Source organism: Calliopsis andreniformis, chromosome 6 (assembly GCF_051401765.1).
Source record: "Calliopsis andreniformis isolate RMS-2024a chromosome 6, iyCalAndr_principal, whole genome shotgun sequence".
Taxonomy (NCBI): Eukaryota; Metazoa; Arthropoda; class Insecta; order Hymenoptera; family Andrenidae; genus Calliopsis; species Calliopsis andreniformis.
In genome coordinates, this window is record NC_135067.1 from 3,149,093 (window position 1) to 3,168,832 (window position 19,740).

At 32.0% G+C, this 19,740-nt stretch overlaps 1 protein-coding gene across 2 annotated transcripts; it reads right to left on the reverse strand.

The window, feature by feature from the left end:
• Window positions 1–2,370: 2,370 nt before the first annotated feature.
• On the reverse strand, window positions 2,371–19,680 carry Ranbpm (Ran-binding protein M). 2 transcript variants are annotated; one of them, XM_076380126.1, is made up of 8 exons: window positions 19,438–19,679; window positions 14,162–14,517; window positions 13,612–13,799; window positions 10,407–10,519; window positions 9,473–9,895; window positions 8,793–9,122; window positions 6,179–6,350; window positions 2,371–4,384 (listed from the first exon to the last, which is right to left on the reverse strand). In XM_076380126.1, exons 1-7 carry the CDS (start codon window positions 19,634–19,636, stop codon window positions 6,217–6,219), a joined length of 1,743 nt encoding a protein of 580 aa, XP_076236241.1. In that variant the 5' UTR covers window positions 19,637–19,679; the 3' UTR covers window positions 2,371–4,384; window positions 6,179–6,216. The 2 variants fall into 2 exon arrangements, 1 of the variants encoding a protein (XP_076236241.1); XR_013002122.1 differs by lacking the exon at window positions 2,371–4,384 and adding an exon at window positions 5,756–5,907 and having other exon boundaries at window positions 5,945–6,350; window positions 19,438–19,680.
• Between the last annotated feature and the right edge of the window lie 60 nt (window positions 19,681–19,740).

The following is a 19,740-nucleotide window of genomic DNA, read 5'->3' on the forward strand; positions in this document are numbered from 1 at the left end:
TGGTGGTGGAAAGTCCCCGATCATCCCTCAGGTCGAAGGTCAAAAATTGGGGAGGAAGATCGAACCCCGGAATAGTGCGGTACGAATGGGCCCACGCGAGTGTTTTCCAGATGTTTTATGGCTGCATTATCTCGCGAGTCGGCATCAACCCTCCGAAAGTCCGAACGGAGGACGAATTGGCGTAACGGTACCGATTGCGGGGCAATACAGCCTTCGATGTTTATTGCTCGGGAGGAACACGCCGCTCGACGAAAGCACGAAATTATTTTATGAATTGCCAGATGTGGAACTTTCGAAAGGACGACTCAATAGACAAATTGTCTAAATGAATCTCGGATTCTCACATCTGGCAACAATAAACAACGACTGCTTCGTCGAACGGAACATATACTATGGTAGAATTAATTCCAACAGGTGGCTCAGGGTCACTCAGCCCCTCACGCGCCTTTCTGGTGGATTCCCCCACCGCGGCAGTTCACCGTGCGCGCGGACGCACTTGCCGCGCGTGTCGAATATCCGTGAGCTCACTCCTCTATCCCACCAGAAAGACGCGTGAGGGGCTAAGTGACCCTGAGCCGCCTGTTGAAATTAATTCTACCATAAAAGTACGTGATCTTGCATTATTTATACAATTACACACATATTGCATTTTTAATTTCACACATGTATGCTTAGTTTGACCATACGTATTAATTTTGCTGTACGAGAATTACCTGCATGAAAAGCAAATTACTTTTGCGCTTCATGAGAAGTACTAATGAAAAAAATGATAATTCTTAAAATAGGCACCTGAAAATCATTTTATGAGACAGATCACAGTTATATAATAAAAACGTTATCATAATAATAGAACTAAAAATTAAAAAGTTTAACTTTTTACTTTTATGTCACAGTCTATGCCTGTTACTTCGTGGCATGTTTCATGCTTGACTGTATTCCAAGGAATACTCTCCCCTCAGCGGTGGGGATACCGCCACATGTTTGCTGTGCGAAATTTGAACTCCCTTCCCGGGAATACACCCTGTTGTATGTTAATTTGTTATGTTGTTGATGGTACCATTACGCCCAATTGTTGGGAATCTTACAATTGGTTGAATGACTATGGATATCGACACGTGTTTGTAAACCACAAGATGAATTTCGTTAATCAACCTAGAATGTGGTGCACACATTCAAAATGTAGAGCAAGCTCGGCTAGAAACTAGGGTCAGTTTATGCCGGACATTACCAGAATCCTTGTTCTGTCAGCAACATGACTATGGCAGTCACAAATTGCATTTGGTAATATTATGACCGAAATATCTCCAATTAACACTAATAATATTGTATCATAACATTTAATATAGTCTGTAATGGTTTTTTTTAAACTAACCCAAACCTTACAATAATACAATACATAGTATTGAAACTTCTTCTGCGTATATCTCGGAAATTAAAGCCGAGTGGCGGTATATGGATAAATAAAAATTGCTCAGGATGTTGACCTTGACAACATACTTTAAGGTTATTGAGACCTGTGAGAGGGACTGTTTTGTAAATAATTACCAAATGCGTTTTTTTTTGTGCATACTTATAACAGATTCAAAATATAAAGTCGTCTCTATATACGGTGGCCGATAGTGTAGACATGTACAACATATAACATATCATAATAATACACTACATCGCATATAAAAAACAATTACTTATCATAGAATACAAGATTGTGTCATAAATATACGTATACGTATACATATACAAACAAAATACCATTATACATGTGTATATGTATATGTATACGCGTATTTGTTATTTACTGATTCCTTCCGCTTTAATTACTTGAATGTTAATCTGCTTCATGATCATAATCATCGTCGCCGTTGTCACTATTGTTAATATTAGTATCACTATTACTATTCTCAAATTTTTCAATCGTTCCCTCGTTCCATGGTCGTTAATATTTTGTTTAACACTATGATTATTATGTTTATTAATATTTTTTCGTTTCAATATTGCAAAGATTTACGTATTGAAATTCGGACGATTTGCAATGACTTCATATAGTTATTTTTATACGCAATTATAATTTGATAGCCACTAGTTGAAAAAACTATTGAAATTAATTTATTAAAGAGTAAAATATTGATTGCTTTTAGCACAAAATTTCCTCTTCGTTAAAAATTACTTTAATCTAAATGATGTCTTCGGTTAATGACTTTTCATATAAAGGAAGAAAAAAGATTGAACCAGTTATCTTCAAACTAAAATATATATAATTTTAACAAGCATTTATGAAATTCAAATTTAAGGTTTAACTTTTTACCAAAATAATCAAATGAACGCAATAGAATAATAAAGACAGGAATACAAAACACCGTTCATTTGACAATCTTCAGTTTAATTATACAACTTTTATTAATTTTCATTGTATAACTGTCATAATTTTCCGATTTTTACAATCATCCAGGATCGTATAATCTTTCCACTGTTTTCATCGATCAATTGTTTCATTTGTTTACAAAGTCTCTCATAGTCGCACGATATTATCACTGATATACAATTTTTTTGTTTCACCGAAATTAACTTGAATAAAATGAAACAAAAGAATTGAACAGTTATTAATTGATTGATGGTGATTAATGATTGATTAGTAAATGAAAATGTCAATAAATGGACACGAAAAGTGTATGCTTTGTCACGGCAGAAAATGGTAAAAATTTGTATGGAAATTTAAAAAAAAAACAGAATACCAATTAGAAAAACTGTTAAAATCAGAATTATTGCTAAACGGCGTTTATCGATCGAAATCAGCTCGAAATTTAACGATTAACGCAAAATATTATTATGTATATCCCTACCTTAATTACAGTAAGTCAAAAAGTAATCAAAGAATATTCATTTATTCTTATATCTTGCGTTTCTTTTTCATTTAAGATTTAACAATTAATACAAAAATCGACTCGTTGATAATACGTTTAGAAAGGTTATCAGGATTACTTGACTATTAATATTTGCAATAATATCGACGAAACTTTTCTCATTACTCAATTTTTTTCATACTGACATCGTCAAGGATGAAGGACGGAAAATGAAAAGAGGACATAAGATTTGAAAAAAAAAAGTAAGAATAAAAAAGTAGGTAGTCATTACGGAAATGAAATCCAACAAAGTCTAGACATTAAACAGGTGTACTAAACATTATCAGAAATTTCGTTGTAACGTTAAACATTAATACTTTGGGCGTTAAAGTTTCGATGCTTTAAAATGCACCATACGGGAGTGGTTAATTGTATACCACTACACACATCCACTATACACCCATATACATTCATTACACACCCAAAGAATTAACAAAGGAGTCAGTTTAGCGGCTATAGGAGGATTTTAAAACCGAAATTACATGATAAAAGAAAAGAATCAGTTTAAATACAGAAAACATAATGAGAAAATTAAATTGAGATTACTCATTGTAATTACTAGGATAGTAAAGCCAACAATCATAGAACCAGTTAATAGGAAGTACGTGGAAAGGATAGGTCAAATTAAAGACGAAGATAAATGAGATGAAAACCTACCTGAAATGTTTATCGTTCCATTCACGAAATTTTTAAAAGAAGACGAATATAAAAGCACGTACATTATGGTAATGACGGTACGCCGTGATAATGGGAACGAGGGAACAACCTGAAGATGACGGTAAGATTACAGGGTTAAAAAGAGGAAACGAGAAAAAGGTCGTCTCAGTTGGCAGGTGTTTAAACGTCATTCCTAATTTTATTCGCATCATTGTCTTCAACCTTGTCTTTCTTCAATCTTTGTTTCCATTTTTTTCTCCTCATATACATTTTCCTGCACAATTACGTTCTTCGTCTTCAACCAACAATCTTATTTCCATTATCAAACTCATCTTCTATCGAACTTCGTCGTCATTAAACATCTTCTCCCTCGTTTCCCAATTTTATTTTCACAATTACCATTTTCATGTTCCTACTGCAGGTAAATCACCGTTCATTATGCCCCAACGTTATCTAAGATTTCCATCTTTGATCTTCATCAAAAAGTATCTCTGGTTTGCGATTATGCTCTCTCCTGATTTTCTACTTCCTCTTACTTCAGTAGTTCCAGTTGTTTTAGTTACCAAAACTTTGTTATCAATTTTAACCACATCTACGCAATGGTTCTCAGCATGATTGTTGAATTGTTTAACAATCTCGTCCCCATTAACGCCGTGTACTTTTGGTGGGTTTCGCGCATATGTATATGTATTCGTTTGTGTTCAGGTGTACGTGTGAGATCGAGCCAGAGAGCCAACTGCCGATAGAGCGGACTCTAGCTAAAGAGGCACGCGATGTCGCGATGGTGTTGTTGCAAGAGTATTATCTGCTCCACGTTCCGTCTCCACATCCTGAAACAAAGATTATATTTATCGTTAGTACATGTTCGTACAATGACAATAATAGATCAAGTCCCCTCTACATGATTCAATAAAGTTACAAAGAGAGTTTCGGGAGAAAATATCAATATTCAGCTAGTATCTTGTAAGATAGAAGACCACCCTATTATGGTATAGTAATTGCTTTTTGTAATATTTAAATTCAATAAAATAATATTACAACATACACTAACTCAAAATATAAGAGTTTGGAAATGTGTTAGGCATATTGTTTTTAATCAGTACTATATTTGACATACTAAATAGTATTCTACAGATACTTTTGTGTATGATAAACGTGATACTTACTTATTTCAGTTATATCTTTCACTTTACATCAAACAATTTTTAATGCAACATAGATATAAACAATTGCTTCTAATGCTTACATACATACTTTTACTGAATTACAGAAACATAAAAGAATTATAAAACTGCAAATAATTCAGTAACAATATAATTGTACAATAAGTTGAAAAAATGATGCTTTTGAAATGTTCTGTAAACATAATTTCAACCTTGTTAACATTTACTTATTAAAATTAAATATTATGACAGGTACTATTGTTAGTTAAATATAAAGGATTTTTTGGGAAACAAAAGCTTATGTGCAGGATTCTACCCATAAAAAAATATGAGAAATGATTACAAACTCATGAAATACTTTATTTTACATTTGCTAGAAACATAGGAATATGCTTCATGAAAACATGTTTTATATTAAAAAATTGATAACACTTTTATTTAAACGTTTAATTACAGCACCATACTTAGTACATCTATTACATGCGTATATGTTCCAGAATAGTTAAAAATTGGGCAACTTAATTACTAATAATTCAATGAAAACATAAAAGATGATATCAACAATATGACAATTACACAAAATGATTAAAAACTACTGTACAGTTAAAGGACTATGTATTTAAGTGTGCGTAATACAGTTTTCAAGATAGTATTTTATAAAATGGAAATGGATATATCTCCTAAAGTTGATTGAATACTATATACTTTATAAGTAAAAACATGGGAAAATGTAAAATGTTTCTGTAGAGTCTAGGGATAATTGATACATAGAATATACATGTACTTGTAATCATTTTTACATTAAGGTATTTATTAGATATCAGCCTTCTCAATAGATATCCTTTTAACATTTTATATATAAAATGCAATAATAAGTTAATAAAACATAATTTATTACTGATACTCAAAAATTTGGAAATAAAATTTTTGATTATTACTCTCACACATCCATTGCTATAACAAAGCTTATGAATTTTGTAGCAACATTCCAAGCTAAAAGAATCAAAACTAAAAGCATTGCACTAAGGTTTGTACTGTAAACAATAAAGTAACTACAGAAACAATTAAAATAGAGATAAAATTGGAAATTCATTTACAAAAGTTACATAAAAATGAATTGCACAGGCAAATAGAGCATTATATTCAGTTCCAAGATGAATTACAAGATGAGATAAACAAAAATTAACATACTTTATTCCTTATACAAGAAAAGATTGATATTATCGCCAATAAACAAACTTAATAGATTTAATTATTTAAATATGCACGATATATATTTCTTTATCACAAAAATATAGCTCGATTCAAAGGTATTCAAGCTTCTTATAACTATCTTCTTATCATAACTATCAACAATCAACTGCCACGCATTCGATTTCTCACACGCGATCATAGTAGGGCGTATCAAGTATCCCCAGCTTATAATCGTTGCGTATATGTACGCATAAGATAATTACTAACCAAACTCGAAGTAGACGTGGCAGCAGGGGTAGGCACCGTCAATATTGGATGATATTGTCTACGACTGCGAAGCCGCATGCCCCAAGACCAGCACGAGACATCAACCGTACCAACTCTCTTGCGTGCGACGCCGCAACTTCCAAGGGTGGTCGTCGTGGCAAGTTACTCGATTCTGAAATCATTATATTCATAAAGTGAGGGCTTACAAATTGTAATAAATGGGTGCTCAATTTACAATTTATGTAGCTTGAATTGTTACATTAACAATAAGAAGTTACTTTGAAATGTTACTCCGTATAAAAATGTCTATTTTTGTTTCTGTTTTTTTAATTGAACTGTTTATACAGTACAGCAGAGAAAAATGTCGTTCAATGCTTTTAAACCCACTATGCTCTGATAAACGGGCAACTCAAACGATTCTGCTCGCATCGACCAAAAAGAAACGGAGAAGAATGTAAGAAAGAGATAGAAACTATAGATGCGGCCAAATTTGTCTAAGTTAGGTGAACATCACTTTCTATATCAACTGAATACAGGTCATTTTCACTGTTATATGTTTGCAAGGTGGTATATGCCTCTAATTCTAAATATTTCACTTTATTACGTTTACTTCATTAGTAACAATACTTTGAAGTTAACACTATTTTTTGAAACGAAGTCCCCGGTCGCGTAGAAGAAACCGCTGTAACAGCTAACTCGCTCTGATATAAACCATTCGGTTGCTTGTTCTTATTTCGGAAGACCCATGAAGCTTGTAGTATAAAGTTCGAACTTTTGATCTCGCAGTAATATCTGACTGTTCGAAAGTTTCGACAGTGTCAAAAATATAAGACGATTAAATAATACGACCCCACGTTAAACTATTAAGGAGATGGTGAGGTTTGAGTGACCTTTGTGTTTTTGGTATTATACAGACATGAGTACAAATTATAACTAATGTTTATTGGCAAATATTTCGACTATTTGAGAATCAGTGAGATTGTTGTTAGTTTTTCGCGTTAGAACTAAATAAAACTTTGCACATCGTGTTTTATGTTCTGATTGGATAAATTCATTGGTTCCGGGTATTCATCACTTATACTATTTTGGAATGAACGAAAAACTTAATTTACTGTATGGGTCATTCCACGCGAAATCAGGCACGTTTCGGAGCAAGTTCTTGTAATTTGCTCAAATTTGAATATGTTGTAGTCTTTAACGATATTTAAACGTGCCCCAAAAGATTTTTCAAAATTTTGAAAATTGTCGATTTTACAGCTGTTTGAAGTTAAGTGCTACCTTTTTTTTTTTTTAAAATTATAGCTATTGAACTAGTAAACGGATGGAGATGAGCTTTACGGTGCTTATAGAGAAAACATTGAAGTTTGTAAAAAAAATTATTTCATTAAAAAAAAATTGTTTTTTAATCATCTTTTTTGCAATTATTTTAAACAAATGCAGGTTTCTAAGATGATGCGCGATTTTAAAAATCTAAAAAAAAGGAGAATATAGTTTGATCCTTCCCCTTGATGGACAAACTTTCAAAAAGATGGACATTTTAAAATTGGCCTTGTGAAAATTGCCGGAAGTTGACGCTTCGTCGAGTCGCACTGCCACGGCGGGCGCGTCGTCGCTGGCAGCCTAGTGGACTCCAGCGGGCGAACGTGCGTATTTGCGAACAAGGCGACAAATATTGGTAACTCACTCTTTGTCAATGATACTTATTGAAAAGTTCACATTCATTTTTGCCATTTGAAGTTGCAAAAAGGTGCCATTCTGCATTAATACCAAAATCTTCGAAATAAAAGCTCGGATTTAAGAGGTTATATTTATGTTTTCAACAATAAGACGAAGAGTGAGTTACCAATATTTATTGATTGCATTAAACCTTGCAAATGCTCGGAGATAGTGTGGAATAATATTGGGTGAAGCCGCTTTGATCGCAAATAACGCACGTTCGCCCGCTGGAGTCGTCCAGGCTGCCAGCGAAGACGCGCCCGTCATGGCAGTGTGACTCGACGCAGTGTCAACTTTCGGCAATTTTCACAGGACCAATTTTAAAATATCCATCTTTTTGAAAGTTTGTCCATCAAGGGGAAGGATCAAACTATATTCTCCTTTTTTTTCAGATTTTTAAAATCGCGCATCATCTTAGAAACCTGCATTTGTTTAAAATAATTGCAAAAAGATGATTAAAAAACAATTTTTTTTAATGAAATAATTTTTTTTACAAACTTCAATGTTTTCTCTATAAGCACCGTAAAGCTCATCTCCATCCGCTTACTAGTTCAATAGCTATAATTTTTTAAAGAAAAGGTAGCACTTAACTTCAAACAGCTGTAAAATCGACAATTTTCAAAATTTTGAAAAATCCTTTGGGGTACGTTTAAATATCGTTAAAGACTACAACATATTCAAATTTGAGCAAATTACAAGGACTTGCTCCGAAACGTGCCCGATTTCGCGTGGAATGACCCGTATACATACGTTAACTTTAAAACATTATTACTGTAAAACGAATACAGATCGGACAATATGTCATGAGACATTTTGTGATCAGAATGGGGTTGCTAGCAATCCCTTAAAATATTGAAACGTATACTTATTGCACCCTGTATAAAAGAAATTGTCTTACCAAGTATCGCAGAATTGAGTCTTGCACAAACAGTTTCCCTTTGTTGAGGGTCAAGCTGCCAACCAACCGGCGAGTTCCAGGGGTTCGCATACGCGAGAAGACTAAACGCGTCTTGAAGCATCTTTTTATTGCTTTCATTCTTTCCATGCTGTTGTCGAAGGTGTATCGACTGAGAATAAAGCTGTCTACCGAATTCTAACATCTTTTCGATTGCTTGTTTATCACCACCGCAAAGCTGTTTCTTGTTACCTTTATTTGACGTATTTTCTGTGGTGCAACTACCATTTTGCTGCTGTTGTGATTGTTGAGTTTGATTCGAGTTGTCAATTTCTGTGAACAATTCAATTTTCTATGTAAATAACAATCTACAAAACTTGTAATAACTTGTATTTATAGAACAAAGTGTTGAAAATTGAAAAAATGTAATGGATTAAAATTTTTTTTTAATGGAAACTCATACTTTGCTCTTCTTACAAGACAATGCACATGCAACAATTGTAAAACGTGTAGTATACTTATAGGGTAGAACTATTAAATACAAACACAACTTATTCTTTTACTTTTAAAAAATAAAAAAATCTGTTTAGAAATCATACATGTATAACTCTTAACAAAGATTAATCTTCAAGAAGTAGCAAACTAATGTAAGGAAATCTAAAAGTAACACAACGAGATCTCACCCATATCAACATCCTCTCCATTCTGACACTTGTAGCCGTTGGTATTCAGATCACCGTTTTGATATCCATTATTACTTCTTACACCGTTCACTATATTTTCCTCCATATCTACATCTTCCTCGATTTGTCCATTGACAAATTGCTGTTCGGTGGAGCCATTGAGTGCGTTGCTGATGTTCATCTCCTCAATGTTGCCATTCGTCGAGGACTTTGTATAAGCTTTTGTAGACTGAATAACACTAGTTTGATTGATATTGGAATTCTGACAAACTTCGGAATCGCTGCCATTCACCATCTCAACAAACTGTCGGCACTTCAATGCAAATAAGAGATTTGGATCTCGTTCAAGAAGTCCCGGATACAGTCTACTGGTTAACTCTATAGCCTCGCCCATTCTACCTGATAGTACCAATTTGAGGATTCCTAGAATAAAAACCAGAAGTAACTCATTCTTATTTTTAAATTATTTTTATTTGCCAATACAATACGACCCCCTAATGGTTATAAGATTAATATAACGTAATCAGCATAAAATTTGTTTAACAAATATTACAAGATGCAAGACGAAATATTATATGAACTTTAGCGGTATAATATTTTCCAGATACGTAATTCACATATATTATTTACTACTTCAGAATACATTTTGAACTTCATTTTCTACTTCAAAATATATATCATATTGAAATATTAAAGAAATACACAAATGTGTGTCATTGAAAAAATATGCTAATGATAATGATAATTTGATAATGATTATTATGAATAACGAATAAATGTAATACGTTATTATAATATAATATAAAATATATCAATATAATTCACTTAATTTTATTATTTATTAGTTATGAATATATTTAAATATAAAACTTAAAAAATCGATTACATAAACTATATGTATAATAATATAACGAAAGGAATTTCCAGAACTTACTTTGTCTATTTTTTATGGAATTAAAATCCTCCTCAAATACCTGACCGGTACTGTTGGCAAACGCTTCGGCAGTAGCACAGTAGCCGTGATGGACCAAATACGTTGACACCATTCTGTAAAAATAATTATTAAATATTGAAAGAATACTGATTAAAAAACTGTTTAATTTACTGAAGTAAAAATTAATTGAATATTACATTGCAATAAAACTGAAAGAAAATCAAATTTAAGTTAGTATACAATTGAAATACAATATGAAATACACACATACAAATAAAATCGAAAATCAGGGACAGAAGAAAACTCTTTCAAAAGAATAATATGTTGTCGTCATTAAGTGTACTCTACAGAATTTCAATACACCCAAAAATACATCTCTCGAAATATTAAATGTATCTTATTTAGATAAGCTTACTTTATACAGATATGTTTATACGTAATAATAAAGAAAAAAGAGGAAAGAAAAAACATTCTCTAATAAAGAAAAATGTAATTGTTAGTCTTAGGCGTACGTATTGAACCGAGGTATTTTTAATGCGCATATATTATGCAACAGAAACAACTTATCTACAAGGTCACTTTATATACAATAGAAGTGAGTCAAAATGTAAAATTGTATCATTTTTTTATTGTATTGTGGAACATTTTATGGCCTTGAAAGTTTATTGAAATTTCGATTGGATCGAAATTACTTTCAGTTTAATTAAAAAAGAATCAAATAACCATTCAGATAACATTAAACCCTTTAAAAATAAATCAACTTTAAACACTTGGACATAATGGACAAAAGCATTCATTATCATTCTATGATGAAATCTCAATATAGTATACATTCAAGAGTAAGCCTCGTCCTTTTGAAAGAATTTAGCTGTCCTAGCTAAATGTTGGCGAAACGTTGGGAAAATTCTCCCAAAAGGACCCGACGTACTCTCCAAAACTTCAATAATGAGAAATGTATGTCACCAAGCCGTGAAAGCCTCAAATCTCTGATTATAATTAAATTATTATATCAAATCAAATTATGGAAAATTTAATTGATTAGCGTTTATGGCAATTTTGAAACTACTTTTAAAAATCAAATTTTAACAAATTGCAGATTACATAAAAATATAATTTTCTTTGAAGGTGCTTCTACTTCACAACACTGTGTGCCTACGTAATTGAACATTCAAATATTGCAGTTGATTAACGATAGTTGCGCAAATGACGTTTTATTTCAAGTTGATGTAATATCACATAAAACAATGTAATCAAAATAATATAAAAGAAACAACATAGTTAGGCTCGATAACAATATGCATTAAAAACCTTGAAAATATATCAGAATTCGTCCTCGACTAAACTGAACGCTTAAATAACGCACGCCGGAAGTGGGACTACGGAACTTTTAATTACTTTTAATTAAAACAACATTTTAACTTCTTTTATATATAATGAATTCAAGTGTTTAATAAGGACTTATTACTTTTGAATATTCTATACTGGCCATTCCGTACCAATTCGATTACTTTTGTATCTCGATGTTAGGGACTTTAATGATATTGAAATATATTGTTAACAAGTCTCTAAAGTTTACAGTTTTTGTCGATTTTTATGATAACTGCCTTCAAGTTTGAATTTATATCTCCGAAACTACTGATCTACTAATGTGGAAGCATATACATGTACATATCTAAATAAATTTTTTTCGTATCTCGAAAAATTTGTTCAATACAACAAAAAATTTTTGTCTTACAAATTTGAAATTCGGGTCAAGTGTCAAAATATTTGAAAAAAATGTGTCCGCATTCTCTGGTTTTTCTCCTTTCGATTTCAATTTTTTAATTCGCAAACGCTCAAAAACTAATTAGGGCCGCCGGCAAATTTCACGGTGTGCCCGGATTAAGGTAGATGCAAATAATTAAGTTGCATTATTAAGTTCGCCTTTACACTATTATTTAGATCTGTACATGCTTCAAGATTAATAGAAAAAAAGCTGAATTTTTTCTCTTTAATAATTTCAAAGATATAAATTCGAACGTGAAAGCGATTATTGTAAAAATTGGCAAAAACAGTAACCTTTGCGGTCTTATATTTCTTAAATAATTTCGAAATTATGAAACTATGACTTAACCCTCCCTTAATTGGACATGGACTACAGTATATTTCAATATCATCAAAATCCCTGACATCGAGGTACAAAAGTGATTGAGTTGGTGTGGAATGACCCGTAAATTAAATATCTTTTTTTAATTCTAGAACTTGAAATGTTTTTTATAAACTTTTAAGGAACATTCAGTCTTTTTAACATTAAATGTCAATACTCGTAACTTCGGGACGGGACACGAAATTCAACTTATTGTATACCAATCGATTCCTCTAAATGAGTATATCACGGAAACGTAACTCTTTTTTAGCGGAAAGTTACCTTTGTCCACTGGGTCATCTTAGACCAACTGCATCATTACAGGGTGCTGGGTCGCCTGGGGGATGTTTTATATTTTGTTATGCATTTCGCGGATCTTTCGGAACTTTTAGCTTCGCGGAATGTCCAAGCGTGGTGCACATGAACATGGAGGTCCACTTAACTTTTAAAATAAAGCATTTGTAAATACGCATAACGTTTGATGCCATGCATTCATAAAGTTATTGTTGTGATTTTCAGAATCTACTCATCCAATTCTATTGGATTATGTAAAAATATCTTAATAATTTTGGTCTAATAAAATAAAGTTTAACCATCAACTTCAATGATTGTTGCTTTAAAAATGCATAAACTAATATTCTTTTTTCGTGTTATTAATTAATAAAAGAGGTGTCATTAAATATACGATAAATACATAAAACACTACACTTCAATATGCAAGAAAGATAACCACCGTAGGCTACCGTGCTAAGAGTACTGACAACAGGATGAAGACTTTGCAATGAAATTTCTCAGTTAAAATACATTTCCGCTATAAAAGAGTTATGTTTCCGTAATATGTTCGTCAAAACGAATCGATTCGTGTACAATAAGTTGAAATTCACGTCTCGTTACTGTGCTAGGAATATTCCAAAACTCGTAATAGTAACTTCAGACTTCTAGATTTGAGAAACATTTGCACTTTCATAGCTTCAAAATTAAAAACCTTTTCAATTTCGAAGTTTCGAAGGTTTCAAAATTTTGAAACATTGAATGTTATATTTCAACGACAACTATGTATCATTTTCTGAGTGAACTTACTTGTGAAGAACTGCTTGCCACTGGCCTTGTCCGTGATCTGGTGTGGGATAATTTATGATCTGTAATCTTGTTCTTACACGGAGTTCATTAAGCATGTCATCAATGTCAAAGACGAAAGGTTCCTGTCCGAAATTTGCATCTACTACTTCGCCTGGCGTTTGGAGACCCACCGTTGGATACAAATTTGGCTACAAAATAAATAAGTACTTAATGTTTCTGTAAAAGTAGAATTAATGCGTTACGAATAGTAAGAGCAAACTCAACAAATCTAAATTTTGAGAAAAACACTTTTTATTTACTTTTTATAAAATAAAAATAAAATATTAAATATTAAAGATATAAAAGAAAAAGTATTTTTGAAATTGTTGAGTTTGCCCTTACTACACGCAACGCCTCAATTATTGCAATACTTTGCACGCATGCAAAACACACTTCTAAATGAAGAGTTTGAGTTAATTTTAGAAATATGTTGCATTCAGTCCTGCAAAGTATAGGCGTATATGTAGAATATAAAGTGGCCTCAAATTTTGTCATAACATAGTACACGCACCGGAAGATCAGTGAAAGCGATACCAAGATGGTGACCGTTCTTCGTGTAGAAGGCAGTGTTATCGACGAGATTCACACCACAGCCGATTACATCTCCTGTAGTGAACGTTGGCCCATATGGTTGACCTGTTCCTGAGGAGCAAAAGCTATGCCCATCGTCGCCGTGATATCCATAAGAATGCTTGTCCCAGCCTGGCAGCCTGTTCACGTTCACCCCATGAGCAGACAAACCAATTCCCATGTAACCATCCCTGCCTTTACTGACGATTTTTACTTCGAAATAATAAAGACCACAGGCTGCAGGTATAGAGTGCGTTGTACGTACGCTAGCGGCATCCTTATGAGTCTTTCCATAGCCTGAAACACGTGGGACGAGTTAAGCAATATTTCAAATAAGTATATTATTCCATTATATTATTCCCGTAAGGATCAACGGGAAACAATCACTTGTACTAAGGCGAATGTCTCAATACCTGGACACTTAAGATGTCAAATATCTCAGTAAGTAGACAATCTTTTTAGCTATTTTTACGTATGTTAAGACACTTAAATTGCGCCCTAGTAGTTGGATACACTATTTTTTGTTTTTTTCATTAGGTACATTAAAATTTAAGTTTAAAATTAAATAACATTAGCGTTAGTGTTCAGGTACTGAGACATGGTCGGCTACTGAAGTATTTAGCTTACATGTAACACGTCACAAAGGATTTTGTACTAATTGCGAAGAAAATTGGAGCATGGCTAAATTTAATGATTTTCATGTATATTGTACATAATAATGCGCTAAACAAAACTATATTCCACTCAAAACTTTCTAATGAATGGTTCCTTGCATAGAGCAGGTTAAATAATAATGAGAAAAAATGTTAATTCTTTTTTTATTGTATTGATCTTCGTAGAGAATCAATTAGCGAGTTCAGCAATGTCGGAAAAGGATAATGCATATTGCCTTGAATGTTATGTTATTCGAATTCTTTATAATAGCATTTGCGTTATTAGTCATGGCTGGACGACTGCCGTTTGCGATGCGCGCTTTGCATTAAATTTCGCCGCAGCGAAGGGTTTAAAATAAGTACCTTCGATTATCTGAAATATTAAAAAAAATAATGTAAAAGCAATTTTTAATAAAACGCTTAACGACTTTTTAAAAACTGAAACAATGACTGAAAACAATAAAAAAAACATTCGCATGTTTAAGTAGGTTTATGTCACTATCTAACTGTTAATCAACGACCTTCATGAACTACTACTTTTTTTGTTTATCATATCATAATCTACTACATACGTAAAAGTCATTAAATCTAACCGGGGTCCAATTTCCCTTGTCATTAGTGCGGGGTTTTTTCTCTAAAGTAAAGTTGCTTTACTTAATCGCATTTATATTGCTTTTGCATATTTCTGATAATTGAAGGTACCTGCTCTTGATCCCTTTACTGTGACAAAATCTAATGCAGAGCGCGAGTGACAGACGGTAGTCATTTAGTCGTGACTAACGCAAGTGTTATTATAAAGAATTAGAATAATGACATGGTATCAGGACAACGTGCGTTATTCTCCTTCGATATTACTGAACTTGCTAACTGATTCTGTACGAAACTAACATAATAGAAAAATACGTAAAAATCATCTTTAACCTGAACCCAATTTTCCACATAATTAGTGCAGGGTTCTTCAAAGTTAGATCTATCGACCAAAAGTTTGGAATCATTTCCTACGTTACGGGAAGTAAAAGTAATTTCTTTAAACAGACAATTGAAGTAACAGTAAGCAACTGTATTAGTTTAGTATATTATGTTAAAAAATAAGATTGTAATAAGCGTTAAAAAGATTCATTTTCAACCAAAAATATTTTGCTAACCAATATAATTTTAACGAGAATTAACACATGATTCCAAATTTTTGGCCGATACAGTATGTATATGATGTCTGCAAAATTGGGATTTTCGATAGTAGATGAAGTATGAGTCAATAGATACGTCTCTCGGCAAGGAACACTGATCGCAGCTTAAATATGTACATACAGACAGAAACATCATCAACATGACAGTCTACATTCTAAAGTTATTTTACATACACATTTTTACGTAATATAAAATGAATTCTACCATATCTTCTTTATTTATCCGATTTCTTGGCAATAAATGATTATTTTTTTCAAAGATTCGAACCAATACTAGACTTCTGCACATTAATAGATTCTTCTAATTCCATATTTCTCAAGAAGGTCGTTAAATCTTTATGAAATCGTTAAGAATAGAAGTGTATTGTGAAAAATGTATTAAAAAAATGACATTTTAATTATTTATTACAAAATCAATTTTGTCTATGGTTAGGATTATTAATAGGTACTTTATTTATTGCAAAATGACATTGTAATATTTTTGTAGTATCTAAGTTAGCATTGTTAGTGTTTAATATTTATTAAGACTTATAATGGGTTTAATTTCTTTTCTATTTATGTTTTTGTGTTTCCAATTTATATTTCAGTTTTTATTAAATTATTGTCAAGCATAAAGACAATAATATGTATTGTTATTTTCATATTATTATTACTTCTCTACCTCAAAGTCAGAATAACCCAAGTCTATTTTCGTCAAAACTACGTTTTTTACAGGATCTTATTGCTTTCTCTTCATTTTATTAGAATAATAGGAATTCAGGTAATTTACATTATACGTAAAAGAAATTTAATAGCATAAACGTATAAACTACATCAAATACTATGTTAATGAAATGGGTAATCGCATTTGTTTTTCGACTCTCCTGAAAAATGGCAAAAAAGGACTTGGGTCACATCGGCTTTCACGGACAGAAATATAGAAGATACGTACACAAGTTTTCTGGATCTTTTTCAAAGATATTCGACAAAAAGTGAGAAGTATTTGTTAATATTTCACCAACTAAAAATGATCTTAAAATTCTAATTACTTTAAAATAACTTGAACCATATTGTGAACTTTTTATATTTCGAGAATATTTGCCTTAGATATAAAAACGATAACTCATTAATATTTACTCGATACATGATATTAAAAAATTATTTTTGGTATTTCATAGTGCAAAAAATTATATTGAGAAGTTTAAGGAGTAACAATTTGTGGGCTGAAGCGATTGTTCGTGGTAATCCAATCGCTAATCACGGATGCACTTGCAATGCAACGATGCAGTTTGTCGACCTACTAACCTAGGTTTGCCCATTTCGTATTTAGTTAAACACAAAAAAATTATTAATGCATTTAATTTATACTGTAGCAAATTCATTATGATTGAAAAACCATATGTATTTTATTTAGCACAATACATATTATTTAAAAACAAATACATGAAACATGCTTGCTTTTGTTATCATCATTTAATTGATTATTGTTCTTAGTGATCAGATTACTGATCTAGTTAATCTAATTAGATAGCACATGATCATGAAAGGTAAGATGATATGAGGTTTTAAATCTGATTTGTAAAATCATACCACTACTATAGCACTGGCACATAAAAATTAATAATTACAAATAAAAAGTCCACAAATGTCATAATTACATAAAAATTCAATTTCGTAAAATTTTGTTTTTAAAATAGTTATAGTTGTTCATTTTATAATAGTATTTCATGTTTTGATCATCTTTAATCATGTTCCTGTATACAATAATAACTTTTCATGTATTTTTCTACCTTATTATTTAGTATTATTAACATTTTGTGTTTAAAACAAACTAAAAAAACATAAAAGAATGAGAAAAGTTGAACACATTAAATTTTGATTGATAAGAATTAACGGAATAAAAGTAATCATTAATTGTACGAAGAACATAACATAGGATAATGTAATTAAGGATACTTGTATTAATTACACTCATATTAATTGTAGAGAATATTAGTTTATTAAGTACATTACTTTAAGTTTTCTTGACAGCTTTTCAATACAATATTAATAGTAATGAAAGAAGAAAAATGTAAATAATTGAATTTTATTTCCTCATGAACATAACCATACATACTCATATTGACTCTAAAGACTGTTTACTATTTATATCAAAATTAAATTTAACAAAAAATGGAAAATGGAACAGACAGTGACAAAGATAAGTAAATTAAATAAACTTAATAAGTAACTACACAAGTAATTATTTTGTTCATTATGTTCATTATTCATTGGAAAGAATTAATTTCAAAATAAGTATTTTGTGTCAAAGTGGTAAGTTAATATACATAAATAATAAGTTATACATGAAATTTAACATTTTCATCTTCATTAACCAAATGATTGATCAAATGTGCATGGCAATAAATAAGAATGAAATGCGAAGAACTTGTGCTTCAGGTTTCAATACTTTAGAATACCACTACTGAAAAAACTAATAATAGTAGTTATAATAAGCAAATTTCTTAAATTATATGAATTATTTTTGATATCATGGGCCACCATAACAATCAATACAAACAATTTTGTGAAACCTATTGGATGAAATACAATACACTATACTTGTCTATTTATTTATTTATTTATTATGAATTCTTTAGTCAAGATTGTTAATATTTCAATATTTCAATCTAAATCTCAGATCTTCTAATACTTATATGAACTGCATTTTACTACAAAAACTATCATGTTTTGAAATGAATTTATTACGTTTACTAATTCTATAATACGTTTTATTGTCTAATTTAAAAAAGTATACACTGACACAGTATTTCAATTAAAAATTTGATTAGATTGAAACTCAAACGATTTCGGAGAAAGAAGAGGGTAGTCGAAAACAGAGGGTGAGGGGGTGGGGGAAGAGCGAGAGAGCGAGCGAGAGAGAGAGAGAGAGAGAGAGAGAGAGAGAAAGAGAGAGAAATATAACTATTCAAACATCGCAGCTGTCATTGTCGTTGCACCTTCCCTACGCAGATTCATTTTTTCCATGATTTTATTAAAAAAACAGACCAGGCGAATTAGATGCTCAACGGAAAATACAATCAACAGGAACTGTTACTGAAAAATTCAGAAACAGACTTGAGAATCTAGCACCTGGAGAAAAAGTCGAAAAGAGACCAGGACCGATCAGCTGATTCCTTTGTTTAGGTCGCTGACACACGCGAAACGGAGCCCTGCCATTTTCAATCGATATTAAAGCTCTGTCAACGATTCGTCCATATCAAGCAACAATCGAATTCTATTGGCCAGGGTCGTTCCTCGATCCTTCGATCAGAGCAACGTCAAAAATCTCAATAAGGAAACGTTGTAGCTGGAAAAGATGATCGCGCAGGAAAGATCGAGAGCACGATCAAACGTACCTTTGTAATGAACACGAAGATTGTTTTGGGAGAGGCCGATGTAATTGTATTTGTCTTTAGGGCTCCACGACCTTGGCAGCGGCGTTTCTTCTTCGTTGACCATCGGATAGAGCATCTTAAGCGGATCAACGGGCTGATTTTGTCCAGGATTCGTCTGAGAAACCTCCATAACACTCCGTTCCTCGCTGGTGGCGGCCATCTTTCTCCTGAGCAGCCCCACTACTTTTGCCCGTGAACTGTGCTTGACTGACTGCGCAACGCTCCTGCGCAACTGAGCTTGCCTCCTGTTCATGAAATACGCAT

Bases quoted from the DNA above. Each gene is read 5' to 3' on its own strand.
- Ranbpm (XM_076380126.1), bottom strand. From the start codon at position 19,636: ATGGCCGCCACCAGCGAGGAACGGAGTGTTATGGAGGTTTCTCAGACG. The intron at 14,518-19,437 runs GTACGTTTGATC...CACGTGTTTCAG, and splicing joins TCTTCGTGTTCATTACAAAG to GCTATGGAAAGACTCATAAG. The intron at 13,800-14,161 runs GTGCGTGTACTA...TTTATTTTGTAG, and splicing joins TCGCTTTCACTGATCTTCCG to CCAAATTTGTATCCAACGGT.